The sequence below is a fragment of the Bos taurus genome, chromosome 26 (genome assembly GCF_002263795.3).
Source record: "Bos taurus isolate L1 Dominette 01449 registration number 42190680 breed Hereford chromosome 26, ARS-UCD2.0, whole genome shotgun sequence".
Taxonomy (NCBI): Eukaryota; Metazoa; Chordata; class Mammalia; order Artiodactyla; family Bovidae; genus Bos; species Bos taurus.
Genome location: NC_037353.1, coordinates 37,610,934 through 37,626,003, shown reverse-complemented (window position 1 = coordinate 37,626,003; position 15,070 = coordinate 37,610,934). Strand labels below are relative to the sequence as shown.

The 15,070-nt window shown below is 39.1% G+C and overlaps 1 protein-coding gene across 1 annotated transcript in view; it reads left to right on the top strand.

Annotated features, from left to right (window-relative positions):
- Nucleotides 1–15,070, top strand: part of PDZD8 (PDZ domain containing 8) — an 80,912-nt gene that overhangs the window by 61,627 nt on the left and 4,215 nt on the right. Inside the window, 1 exon segment of the mRNA NM_001192510.3 lies at nt 12,361–12,523. Coding sequence (NP_001179439.2) covers nt 12,361–12,523 — 163 coding nt within the window.

Genomic DNA, 15,070 nt, shown 5'->3' with positions numbered 1-15,070 from the left:
TTAAAAAGAAAGAGAAGAAACCTAGGGTATGGCAAGGTAATCATTTGGCTCAGCTTGCTTTCCTAAGAGCCTTTGAACCTGGGCAAAGGGTCATTATTATTCTTTGGATCTCTTAGGTCAGTTGTATTTTTATAATGGACTTTTTTTCTCAGCATATCTGTACATCTTTGTTGTCTCTCAGATGAGGCAATGAAAGGATGCAGCCCTAATTTACCATCCAGTTGCCTTAGAGACAAGATTATCAGGTGGCCAAGCTAGCATTCCGTTTTAACATGTAAGGGGTCTCACTTGTGTTTTTATCCGAGAAAGAGGTCTTTCTCATCCACCTGAACAGAGATAATTAAAGTGCCTGGATTGTACTGGTCATTTATTCCTGGAGTTCATTTAATCTTGACAACACCCCAGGGTGGTAGATATTAGTGTCCCCTTTTCACAAAGAAGACCCATAGAGGTTAACTCACTTGCCTGAGACCACAAAACTAGTAAATGTTAGAGCTAAAATTCAAATCCAATACTGAATACAGGCCATCTCAGACATAGCAGTTTTTCTTCAAAGAAGAATTTGAATTGGTCCTAGTACTGAGTTTATTTCAGTATTTTTGTTGTTTATTTTGTTGTTTTTTTTACCTATTCATTAAGATGTGATGACTGAAAATTTAGACATTCTGCTAACAAAAAGAGAAGGAGAAGGCAGTGGCACCCCACTCCAGTGTTCTTGCCTGGAGAATCCCAGAGACAGAGGCTTCTGGTGGGCTGCCGTCTATGGGGTCGCACAGAGTTGGACACGACTGAAGCAACTTAGCAGCAGCAGCAGCAGCAGCAGCAGCATAGAACTGGTGGAGAAGGAAATGGCAGCCCACTCCAGTGTTCTTGCCTGGCGAATCCCAGGGACAGGGGAGCCTGGTGGGCTTCCGTCTGCGGGGTCACACAGAGTCAGACACGACTGATGGGACTTAGCAGCAGCAGCTAACAAAAAAGATGTGTACTTGTAAAGTCTTTGTGAGAGAATTTACGGTTTATCCCCTGTACTATTAATATATGCCTTTTTAAGAAACACCCATCTCTTTTAAAAATAATTTTTGTCATCATTTGGGACAAGGCATGAAAATTTACTTCTGTGGTGGCACTTCTCTTTATCTGACAGATTATTTTATTTTTTATTTATCTGGCTTATGAGTTTAAGATCTGTTATGATTTAAACCTTTATGAAGTGGTTAATTTTAATGCCAGGTCTTTGAAAAAGTTTGTGGGAGTTGATAGTTGTTTGCCAAGTGATAAAAACAAGACATTTGCCATATGTATGTTTTAAGAGTTACACTTTTTTGTGAAAAAGACGATAAATTGTGAATTCTCTTTGCTGATAAGAGTTTGAAAGAAGACAGCTAATAAACATAGTATCTCCTCTTTTCTGGTCGAGTGATGAACTTTAGTGGAAAACAGTTGAGAATTCAGTTGAATCTTTGGAAGCAGCATAGTTACCCAGTAGTCTAGAGCCCCAAGACTAACTAATGGAGTTAGTGGAATCATCAATTATGGTTTTGATTTTTAAAGGTGGTAGATGGTAAAATACACAGTGGGTGAAGGTGACGGTGGGAGGAATTGAGAGTAACAGTGGCATATGTACACTGCCATGTGTAAAATCGGTAACCAGCAGGAAGCTGCTCTATAGCACAGGAAGTTCAGTTCCTCAGTGCGATGCTCTGTGATGACATTAAGTGGTGGAATAGGGGTGTGGGAAGGAGGCTCAAGAGGGAGGGGATGTATGTATGCTGCTGCTGCTACTAAGTCGCTTCAGTTGTGTCCGACTCTGTGCAACCCCACAGACGGCAGCCCACCAGGCTCCCCCGTCCCTGGGATTCTCCAGGCAGGAACATTGGAGTGGGTTGCCATTTCCTTCTCCAATGAGTGAAAGTGAAAGTGAAAGTGAAGTCACTCAGTCGTGTCCAACTTAGCGACCCCTTGGACTGGAGCCTACCAGGCTCCTCCGCCCATGGGATTTTCCAGGCAAGAGTACTGGAGTGGGGTGCCGTTGCCTTCTCCGGGATATATGTATCAGATCAGATCAGATCAGTCGCTCAGTCGTGTCCGACTCTTTGTGACCCCATGAATCGCAGCACACCAGGCCTCCCTGTCCATCACCAACTCCCGGAGTTCACTCAGACTCACGTCCATCGAGTCAATGATGCTATCCGCCATCTCATCCTCTGTCGTCCCCTTCTCCACCTGCCCCCAACCCCTCCCAGCATCAGAGTCTTTTCCAATGAGTCAACTCTTCGCATGAGGTGGCCAAAGTACTGGAGTTTCAGCTTCAGCATCATTCCTTCCAAAGAAATTCCAGGGCTGATCTCCTTCAGAATGGACTGGTTGGATCTCCTTGCAGTCCAAGGGACTCTCAAGAGTCTTCTCCAACATCACAGTTCAAAAGCATCAATTCTTCAGCACTCAGCCTTCTTCACAGTCCAACTCTCACATCCATACATGACCACAGGAAAAACCATAGCCTTGACTAGATGAACCTTTGTTGGCAAAGTAATATCTCTGCTTTTGAATATGCTATCTAGGTTGGTCATAACTGTCCTTCCAAGGAGTAAGCATCTTTTAATTTCATGGCTGCAGTCACCATCTGTAGTGATTTTGGAGCCCGGAAAAATAAAGTCTGACACTGTTTCCACTGTTTCCCCTATGTATACATATGGCTAATTCACATTGTTGTACAGCAGAAACTAACACAGCATTGTAAAGCAATTATGTTCCAATTAAAAAAAAGAAAAATGATCACACACACAAAAAATGTGAAATCTGGCTCTAGCTCTTCAACGGCCTCATTGCTGCTTCTAGTTGAGATGGACAGTAAACTGTTGGTCCCAAGCCTGGCTGTATTCTGTGCCCTGTAGCCATAAACAGATTGATCTGATATCTGGTATTCAAGCGAATGACCAGAAAGTTACACCTCTCAGACACTCTGTGCCAAGTATGTTGTACTTCGAAGTTTCCCTTGCAAACAGCTCAGAAACTTATATTCAATATAAAAGTTGTTCTAGTTTTAGAAATCTTGACTTCTCAAATATAAATCAGAGTTTGGGGATAAATCTTTAATCATAATTGACTGGGCCCCAAATATTCAGAATTTAAATGCCATGTCCCAAAGCAAGCCAAGTAAAGGTGATCTGTTAAAAAGTTCAGTTTTATACAGGTGCTGTGTATGTATGTGTACAGGCTGTTGTGTCATTTCTCCTCCTTTCCCCCTACTTTACTAAAAAAGCTAGGAAATAGTCCTCATGATGTCTTTTTCAGAAGCTTTTTGATGAACAAATACTCAGAAGTATACATGGTCACAGTAATTCAAGGGTCTTTCACGTAGACCCTTTTATTCTTTCTTGCATTTTTGGTTTTTTGCTCAATGTTACAAGCTCAAGTAAGAGAACAGTTTGTAAAGGAGTTATATTGATGTGTTATTAAAATATATCCTCTTCTTATCCATTATATAAAATTATGTCCCTATTAGGAAGGGATTTAAAAATCAATATGTTGTTTCCCAACCTCTTAGGTGAAAATAAGGCATCACAGCTGGGTCCAGGAAAGGCTAAAATTATGTCAGAGTGTGAGAGCTCTTAAAGGCTATCTTGGTGTTTTTACTAAATTGCTGTCCACCAGACAGGTACACATACAGTTAGAATTTTTTTAACCTGAGTCCAACATTATTGGTGAAGTTAAATGCAGGCTGTCTGCAATCTTGTATGTATTGACTAGTGATTTAGCTCAGGTAATTGCGTTTAGTTAGTATGTGTCAGCAGTTCTTGACAATTGATAAGCTTTTTTTTTGGTATATCATGCAAAAGAATACTGGAAATAGTATTTCTGTTCCAGTAGAAATTTATCTTTTGGTTTCAGCAAAATTCAGGTCGATACATGCTAAGCCACAGAGAAAACACTTTTCCATCCTACATTTTTTTTTCTATTCCTATTAGAGATTGGTATATTGATTATGTTTACAGCACAGTTAAAGAATTTCTTCATAACAGTTCAGAGTCTAATCAACTACTAAGATACAAGTTACAGATATTAAAGCCCACTTTACTTAGCACATGAGGGTACTACAAGGGCAGGGAGCAGGGGTGTACTCCTGCCCAACAAGGATGTCTTCCAGCAGTTCCCTGCTCCTCCCAGACTCTGAAGCCTACTGTGCTGCTCCTGGGGGCTAGGGACAGCAGCTCAAGCCTCATGGAGACCCTGAGGACGCAGCTTATGAGTTTGGAGATGCCTAGACCTACACCCTTGCAAGAGCCTCTCTGTCGCTGACACTCCAGGACCTGGAGCTGCCAGCCTGGGGGTCCTCTTGTTATGGAGCAGGGCTCGTGTGCCGAGACGTAGGAGCCCAACATTGACAACAGGTGTATGAATCAAAGTGAGGGTTTATTTGTAGGGTGCCAAGCAAGGGAGTGGGAGACAAATCTTAGATCCAGTCCAATTTGGTCTTTGATTTAGGGGCTATTTTAAAGGGTAAGAAAGTCACAAGATTAATCATCACCTAGTGATTTAATTGAGGCATAGCTGATGTAAGGTATTATATAACTTTCAGGGGAGCAACATAATGATCACCGTTCTATAGGTTGTATACCCTTTATAGTTGTTCTAAAATACTGGCAGTCTTCCTTGTTGTGTGTGTGTGTCAGCCACTCAGTCATGTCCGACTGTTTGCGATCCCACAGACTGTGGCCCACCAGAAATCCTCTGTCCATGGGATTTCCCAGGCAAGAATACTAGAGCGGGTTGCTATTTCCTGCTCCAGGGGATCTTCCGACCCAGGGATTGAACCCACGTCTCCTGCTGGGACTTCCCTGGTAGCTCAGACGGTAAAGCATCTGCCTACAATGCACGAGACCTGGGTTTGATCCCCGGGTCGGGAAGATCCCCTGGAGAAGGAAATGGCAACCCACTCCAGTACTTTTACCTGGAAAATCCCATAGAGGGAGAAGCCTGGCAGGCCACAGTCCATGGGGTCTCAAAGGGTCAGACATGACTGAGAGACTTCACTTTCTTTCTTTCTCCTGCATGGCAGGCAGATTCATCTTCCTTGTGCTGCATATATAATACATCTTTGTAGCTTACTTATTTTGTACATAGTAGTTTGCTGTTTTTTAACCCCTGGTGTTGGTGGTAGTCACTCAGTCATGTCTGACTCTTTGCAACCCCATAGACCATAGCCTGCCAGGCTCCTCTGTCTATGAAATTCTTCACACAAGAATACTGGAGTAGGTTGCCATTTTCTTCTGCAGGGGCTCTTCCTGATGCAGGGATTGAACCAGGTCTCCTGCATTGCAGGCAGATTCTTTACCATCTGAGCCACCTTTTAACCCCTACTCCTGTCTTGTCCCTTCCCACTTCCCTCCCCGCACTGGTAACCACTAGGTTGTTCTACATGACATTTCTTTTTTTTAAACTGAATTATAGTTGATTTATAATGTGTGTTAGTTTCAGATATACAGCACAGTGATTCAGTTTTATATATGTATTTTTTCAGATTATTTTTCATTATAGGTTATTACACAATATTGAATATATAGCTCCCTGTGCTATAGAGTAAATCTTTGTTGCTTTGGTGTTTATCTTTTGTATACAGTAATTTATATCTGTTAATCACATACTGTACGTCAGTCAGTTCAGTCGCTCAGTCATGTCCAACTCTTTGCGACCTTGTGGACTGCAGCACACCAGGCTTCCCTGTCCATCACCAACTCCCGGAGCTTGCTCAAACTCATGTCCATCGAGTCAGTGATGCCATCCAACCATCTCACCCTCTGTTGTCTCCTTCTCCTCTTTCCCCTCTTCAGTCTTTCCCATCATCAGGGTCTTTTCCAGTGAGTCAGTTCTTCACATCAGGTGGCCAAAGTATTGGAGTTTCAGCTTCAGCATCAGTCCTTCCATTGAATATTCAGGACTGGTTTCCTTTAGGATGGACTGGTTTGTTCTCCTTGCAGTCCAAGAGATTCTCAAGAGTCTGCTCCAACACCACAGTTCAAAAGCATCAGTTCTTCAGTGCTCAGCTTTCTTTATAGTCAACTCTCACATCCACACATGACTACTGGAAAAGCCATCACTTTGACTAGATGGACCTTTGTTGGCAAAATAATGTCTTTGCTTTTTGATATGCTGTCTAGGTTCGTTATAGCTTTCCTTCCAAGGAGGAAGCGTCTTTTAATTTCATGGCTGCAGTCACCATCTGCAATGATTTTGGAGCCCCCAAAATAAAGTCTGACACTGTTCCCAGTTTCCCCATCTATTTGCCAGGAAGTGATGGGACCAGATGCCATGATCTTAGTTTTCTAAATGTTGAGTTTTAAGCCAGCTTTTTCACTATCTTTCACTTTCATCAAGAGACTCTTTAGTTCTTCTTCACTTACTGTATATGGCATGTCTTAATCATAATTTTAGGAGTCAGGGTGTCTCTGGCTTATGATTCTCAGGCCAGGTGTTCCTCAGGGAGTTGTTAGCTAAACTTGCCCTGGAGAAACAACTTGAGTTTGTACTTTAAAAATGACATCTACAACAGTAATTTTGATACATTAATGATGTTAGCAGTAATGACTAACTGCAAATCATTGCAGATGGTGACTGCAGCCATGAAATTAGCTATGACTCTAGTCGATTGCTGTTCAGTTAGCACAGGATTGGAGTAAGAGGTGACAAAGAAAGGAAATACAGCTTTAGATAGAATAACCACAAACTCAGTAAGGGAACTCTGCTTTAGGGGGACCTGGTTTTAGTGAGGATAGCACCCCACTTCTGAAGCCTCGAGTCCCCTTGAGCTGCTAGACAGGCCCCTGTCTATGGAAGAGGCAGCCTGTGTTGTCAGGAGGAGCTGCTGATACAGTGCTGGCCCTCATGCTCCTCCCTTCTCTGACCCATCTCGCAGGCCCCAAGTCCCCGCAGGGGCAGGCAGCAGAGGCCCCTGGCTAGATGCGAGCAGATTCCCCCCTACACTCATAATGTATTTGTAGCTGTGTAGTTAATAAATACAGCAATTTGAGTTTATGACATATTGTATATCATGGTCTCTAACACAGGGCCTGGTCAGCCTGAACATGTTTGAAACAGATACCTACTAAAATTTGCTTAAGCACAAAATGGGTACTTCCTCTGAGGATTCCATGGTGTTTCATGCCACAGTCAGTTGTCCCGGTCACTGTTCAGGGTTGTGTGGGCTAGGTTCTGCATCGCTTTCAGTAGGAATGCAGCTAGGCTTTAGCCGCAAACTGGAACCAGAAACTAAACCACTCTCCTCCTTGCTCCTGGCTGTTCAGTGCTTTATTCTTCACTCTAGACTGGCTTTCTCCCCTTCACAGCCCCTAAGAAGATACACAGACACCTATAGCCATGTTTATGTTTATTCCATTCAAGGAATCTCTCAATCTGAATACCTACCAGCCAGGAAAGGACTCTGATTGATACAGCTTGGGCCAGGTTGGTGCCCTGGACCATCCAATGAGGCAAGGCAGTAGAAGCATGTTATGTAAGCATGGCTGTTCCCACTGTAACTGTAGGAAGGACTAAAGGGTTGCAGTCATAGTCCCAGAGAGGAGAATTTGGCAGACATTAGTGTCTATTTTACCAAGCCTATGGTAAGTATTAATTTCATTTCTTATTTCTCTTATAAAATATCTGCCGTGCTACAAAGTACTCGTTCAGGAACATGTTTATAGCAACTAGATATTAGTTGCTATATTCTTTATACATGTATACTCTTTATACATTAATTGAAAACTATTTATACATTTATAAAATAACTTCCTATAGGACTTTTTCTCTGTAGGATAATCAGAATATGAAGGATTCCATGATAGGTAATGAAATGTTCTCTGAAAGGCTACTTCTTTTTCCCAGTAAAAGGTGTTTTACTGTAATTAATTCAGTTTAGTTCAGTTCAGTCACTCAGTCATGTCCGACTCTTTGTGACCCCCGTGGACTGCAGCAAGCCAGGCTTACCTTCCATCACCAACTCCCGGAGCTTGCTCAAACTCATGTCCATCAGGTCAGTGATGCCATCCTACCATCTCACCCTCTGTTGTCTCCTCCTCTTTCCCCTCTTCAGTCTTTCCCAGCATCAGGGTCTTTTCCAGTGTGTCAGTTCTTCACATCAGGTGGCCGAAGTATTGGAGCTTTAGCTTCAGCGTAAGTCCTTCCAATGAATATTCAGGACTGATTTCCTTTAGGATTGACTAGTTTGTTCTCCTTGCAGCCCAAGGGACTCTCAGGAGTCTTCTCCAGCACCACAGTTCAAAAACATCAATTCTTTGGTGCTCAGCTTCCTAAAAGTCCAGCTCTCACATCCATATATGACTACTGGAAAAACAGCTTTGACTAGACGGACCTTTGTTGGCAAAGTAGTGTCTCTGCTTTTTAATATGCTGCCTAAGTTTGTCATAGCTTTTCTTCCAAGGAGCAAGCGTCTTTTAATTTCATGCCTGCAGTCACCATCTGCCGTGATGCAGTGATTTTGGCGTCCAAAAAAATAAAGTTTGTCACTGTTTCCATTGTTTCCCCATCTATTTGCCATGAAGTCATGAGACCAGATGCCACGATCTTTGTTTTTTGAATGTTGAGTTTTAAGCCAACTTTTTCACTCTCCTCATTCAAAATATATGTTCTTATTTGTCCATAAGAAATACAGTTTTTTTATCTCCCTGCTATTGCTTTTCTTGACTCCTTCCCCTTTAATTTGCTATGTCTTTAGTCTTCTATAGAGGGAACTTTCTAGTGGGATAGAAACATAATTTCGATAGAAATACAAAAACATTATTTTGTGAAAAAGTAGATATTTATCATCACTGTGCTGGTTTCTAGATTTCAGAAATATTAATAAAGACCATGCTTGAGCCCATTCTTCTCCTAGTGGGTTTGAACCAGCAGCTGTTTTCTTATTGAATGTTGACATCAGTCACCATCTTTGTCTTTTCTAACGAGACAGTTTTTAAAGTTTTTAAATTTTATGTGATCATAAAATTATTTTTAGCTTCTCAGTCTTGATCCTATAAAAGTAAATTAACGTTTGTACGATATAAAATAGTTTAAATATTCTAATGTCCTGAATCAATGTTTGTTTTATGATATGTTTGCCTTGTTTGTTGAGCAGTATATTAAGTTCATTTACAGCAGATTGGTTTTTAAATTTACTTTTGTATCCCATTTTGACTAGTGATGCCAAGTCTTACTAATAGGAATAATAATAAATACTGAAACTTTTCACAGCTCCACATATAAAAAAGACATGTCATTTTGTCAATGACATTCACAGAACTTAATATTTGCCTAAAGTCATAGGCAAGGATTGTTGAAGACATTTTATTTCACCTCTAAGTATTTCAGTATGAATCTTCTAAAAATAGAACATTTTACTACATGTTCTATTGGTGGATAGATGCTACAATAACCATCATCACACATAAAAAATTAATAATTCCTTAATTTGTTTGTCTATATTAAAATGCTCCCAATGTCCCATAATGTTTTTGTGAGTTTTCGTTTTCCCCTTATTCTTACGTCTTACCAAGATTCACACATTGCATTGTGTTGTTACATCTCTTTAGTGTTTGTCTCTCTCTTTTTTAATCTAAATGCTTCTCTCCCCTTTTGGGAGATTATAAAAGAGTGATTTTTCAAATTTAATCATTCTTTCTGCATTTATTAACTGGCTTCTTTTAGGCAGGAATGAGGGAGAGGTAAAGAAAAACTTCCCTTTGAATGCTAAATAATTTAATATGTAAACAAATGGATAGGTGCATTTAAGAGCTAATTGCAGAAACAGTACTTATTACATAAACCCTACATTTAAAGTGAAAGCTGTTGTTTTAAGAAAACCTCCAAGAAAAACAAAAGACTCTACAAGGCAGAAAATGTAAAGATGTCTAGATTCTCAATAAATAATATTTATATAGTTATAATGTTTTAAAAATAGCTGACTTTCAGTTAACCTTGATGGCTTAAAATAGTTTAAAAATGAATATAATAGTTATCAATTTTGATGATAGAGTTTAGAAAGTAGAAAGTGACTTACACTATTGACTCCTGGCTGCTTGAATCAACCTTGAATTCCTGAATCAATTCCACTTGATTATGATTATTATCTTCATCTACTAGTGAAATTCCCTAAAATTTTGTTACCAGATGTAAGGAAAATATTTAGGATTTCTATTTTCACCTCATCATTTAAAAGTTTCTATTTTGTCATATGTTTTATAGTACATGGTATATCCAATAATCATATAAAAATTTAAAATGTAGATACATGTATATAGGGGAGAATTATATAATTATTTTGCTATTCTTAATTTAAAAATAGTTTCACCCCAATGGACATGTCAGTTTTGTTTTAAAAGTATGGGATATTTGAGTGGTCTTGTAAACAGTATCTTAAATTTTCATTAAAATAAAAATTTTGTGTGATATTCATTTTTAAATATTTTCTTTAAAATTTTTCTCAGGTTTTTAATTATTAGGGGTTTTTATACTTTAAAACTTTTGAATCATTGTCACAACTTAATTGTAAGTTTTAAATTTGTGTATCAGAGAAGGCTGGAACTAATTCTGAAAGTAGATGGGTCAGTGGTATTAGCTTAAAAGGAAATAAGCTTTTAATAAGAAAGGAGATGAAATAAATAATGTCTTAAGCTCTGTACCCTATGTATGAAATTAAGAGCATTTACTAGTAATCAGTATAAAAGTTGGGAGAAGGAAGTAATTTAGTATTTGCCCTTATTAATTATTCCTACTAAAAACCTTTTTTCCATCTGGAATGTTTACTTCAAGGATCATTTGAAATAAGAAAAGCAAAGGAAATAATGTGATTGGCAGGGAGAAAATAAATGAAGAGACTGAATCGCGCAGAAGCCTGTATTGGACTCAATTCCCTTCTCAACCCCACCGTCCCCCATCTCCATTCCACTTAAGGAACAAAGAGACGAGATCACAAAAAAGCACGTTCTAAATGTTAATTTTTAAAATTTACAGTTCTCAGTCTCATACAGTTTAGCGTTTTTTTTATCCATTTATCATTGTTAACTTTTTGAAAGTAGAAGAATTTGCATTCTTTTTAAGCTTTGGTACTCTGTATATTAAGAATATATATAGGTTCATGGATTTGAGAGAAAGTTTTCTTTAGGGCTTTATTAACTGACAAATGCTTTTAACATTATAAGGTGATATTTACTATATCATGAGGCAAGAATTGGACCAATGTTTTTGGAGGTTTAAACAGAAATAATGTTTTATGGAAGGATTGTTTCAGTAGATTTTTTGGTAAACTTTTAAATAGTTAAAAACTTGACTACATTTCCCATTTCTTGAACATGTTATTAATATTGGTAAGATTTTCCTTAATATAAAAATAACCTTTCAAAATCTATTAACACCCATATAAAAGAACAACTTTCAGTAACATCATTAGGCCAGCATCATTAGGTAGGGGAATTGAATTTCTGGCTTCTAAGTGGGATTTATCAATTAAAGCACTACGGACAGTGATATATGTGGACATTAGCAGATTATTTGGCAGAGTCCTTCATGAGATAGCTTGAAGAATAGACATGGCCTGAATGATAATACAATTAGACTGATTTATAATTTAGCTTAATAAACACAGATGAAATTCTTGTCATCTAGAGGGTTGTGGTATTCTATCCATTTTTTAAATCAGTGATTCAAATGAGAACAGATAGTATATGTTGTTTTTTTTAATTTATAGATGATATGAGTCTGAGAGACATACTCATAAATTGGATGGTATTTCTTTAGAAAACAGAATTATCTTGATGAGTTAGAACAGGATATTTCACAAGATAACTCTTAATAAAACATGAGCATGAACTCCCCCCCACCCCCGAAAAATTTAACAATATACTACAAAAAATGGAAGTTCCCAAGCACATCTTAGTAGATATTAATAGAAGATTATTCCCATTTTATTTCAAAAAAGCAAGATTCAGGATTATATTTATAATGGGATCTCAACTTTATATATATATACACACACACACACATATATATATTATATATGAGAAAGTACGAAATACAGCAGTTCTAGGAGTGATTTTCTTTTCATTTTGCCTTATTTTCAAATTTTCTACACCAAGCATGCATCTTTCCTAACATATGTAAGATAAGGTGTTTCATGTTGCCAATGGCCCACATGTGCAATCTGAGCATAGGTTAGTTTCTGTTGTCACAATAGAGATTTCCTACCTTTTATCGGTCTGTAATAATCACCATGGCGTAAAAGCATCAGCTGTAGTGCTCTGTGTGTTCGTGTTTTCACTCCACCACTGTGAACCCACTGAATCTGTTTTCATTTTTTTCTCTTTATCAAAGGTTGAATTAATAAAGGGGAATTTACAAAGTGTCGGACTTACACTTCGTCTTGTCCAGTCAACTGATGGCTATGCTGGGCACGTCATAATTGAGACTGTGGCCCCAAATTCACCTGCTGCAATTGCTAACCTTCAGCGGGGAGATCGACTGATTGCTATTGGAGGTAATTATGCTGATGTGCAGTTTACTTGACATTTACCAAGAAAACCAGAGAGTAGATGTGGGGCTTTTTTCCTCTTCCTTCTTTGTTTCTGTAAGCACATTACTTTTATAATGGGAAAAAATTCATTACTATAAATAAAAATCTGAAGGAAGCCTTAAAAATTTGAAATAGGTATCATTTTAGTTCTAATGTATAAATCTTTAAAATACTTCCTCTTTAGACCATTTTCCTTCTTTTACTTCTCTGTTTTTAACTGAGTATGAAAGGGCAGGTCAACAATTATCTTTCTGTATGTTCACCACCATTACTACTCTGAGCCTAAAACTGACAGAATTAGCACTGCTACCCCCATCACTTAGGACTAGATAATGAACGGGAGAGAGATTTCCTTGTCTAACAGGGCATACCTGATCTCTCCTGCGACCCCCGTTTGCTGGCCTTATTGGCCAGCCTTTGGTTGATGGACTGACATTCAGAGTGCAGCCCAAGTCACTGTCACTGGCAGGAAAACGTGTCACCTGCATGCCTTCCTGTCAGTTGCATTGGTATAATAAAAACTGCAAATCTATTGATTGGAAGATCATTTGCTTGCATGTAAATTATCAATAAGGCTAACTTACGGACACCAGTGGGGAAAAGTCTAAACCTTTTCAGATCTTTGTAGTACCAGGCCCACCCATTCTAGACTTGTCAAGAGATTTTTTTAAACACATGGTTGGTTACAGTTGAGCTTTTAAAGGCTATGTAGAATATTCTCTCACAGCTAAGACAATAAACAACCAGGTAGGTTAGTTCCCAAATTAAGGAGCAGTTGTCTTTGGTTATATGTCAAAGAAACTCTGCCTTTGTTTTAATTCACATCCATCATGACAATAAAATAATGAAAATTTTTTAATTTTCAAAATATTGAAAAATTATCAAAAGTAAATCCAAGCAATATAAATATAGATGGGGTGAAAAAACAGAAGCCACGTCTTCATGTCTAACATTTGTTAAAAATTATAATATTGAGATAAGGGGCAGGTATAATACACATTTTTTTTTTAATCACTGTACTTCATTTATGTAGGTATGTATCATTTAAAAAATATTTAGTAACAGGATTGGTGATAGTTGAAATAAAACTGACAAAATGTTATAGCTTAAATAGCTCAATGATGGAGTTCATTTTACTATTTCTTCTGCTCTTGTGTATATTTGAAATATTCGAAAAGGAAAATAAGCCAAATTTGGCTGGCTGGTTCCGAAGGATGAGTTTAGATTGATGTGAAGTTGTGCCTACCTCAGATCTTCAGATGGATTTATTTTTTATGTCAGACTACAATTTTGCTGGAACATAGTGTGGTTAGAGGGGAGAGTAGAGCTGAAGGCTGGATGAATCATGAAGTCATGTTAGCTCTTGATTTCCGTATGATTGAGTTTAGCTAAAGGGTTTTGAACCAGTGTTTTAGGAAAGTTGGGAAGCAGCATATGTTTGGTGATTAAAATAAGGACGCTCTAAGTGAGGATCATAGTAAAAAGCTGTTTACTACTGTAGTTGAAACAAGCGGTCAGGAGCATCTGAGCCAGGAAGGAAAATGGACTGGAACTCTTGGATTCACAGCAGAATGAATCTCGAGTCCACCATCTCCACGATTCAAATCAGGTTAACTGGGAGGGCAGCAGATTGATTCATGTACTAGTGAGGACAGCAAGATGAGAATGTCCAAGAGAAGTTTTAACTTTATCAACAAAACATCCAGGTGGTGATACCCAGAAGCCTTTGGGAATGTATGACTAGATTGAAGAAGAGGGGCCGCCACCCAGAGAAAAAGTTGGTGGTTGAGACTACTGAATGGGTGTGATCTAGGGAGAGAGCAGAGCGGTCGGGGAAGCCAGCAACAAAACCACGGGGACGGCTCATACAAGGGACCAAAACAGGTCAGGGCGGGGGGGGCGGTGGGTAAGGAGAGGCGATCAGAGCTCAATCACCACAGTGCTGTAAAACCCAGGAAATGGAAGGTTTTAAAGGAAAAGAAGGACAGGAATTAACATTTCAGCAAGAATAATCGACAGAGCAAAGTCCTGAAGGAGATGGGGGACAGAATCCAGAGTACAGGTGAAGGGCGGCTTCCCTCTCAGACAGCTCAGTCTGGAAAATGATGGGCAGGGAGAAAAGGCAGCCGTTTGTTGGTCTTTTCAGTAAATAAAGTGATGTCATCTATAGAATAAAAGAGCAGGAACGGTGGGTTTCAGGGGAATAAGAAAGGTTTGAAGCTGGTGTTTGGAGACTTAGTTGTTTAGAGACCAATTCAAAGAATGCTAAAGCAGCACTGAAAAGCACTCTGGAGACAGATGGCATAACTTGATGCTGTCTCCAGGTAGGAAGCTCAGCGGCAGGGAGGGGGCTAGCCCAGCTAGGGATCATCGGGACAGGCAGATGGTAGAAGAGGAGAGGGCTGGAGCAGAAGCATAAAAAAGCTTGATGTGAACACCATTATGGTGAAGAGGAGAGGGCTAGGGCAAAAGCATAAAAAAGCTTGATGTGAACACCATTAAGGTCTTGAG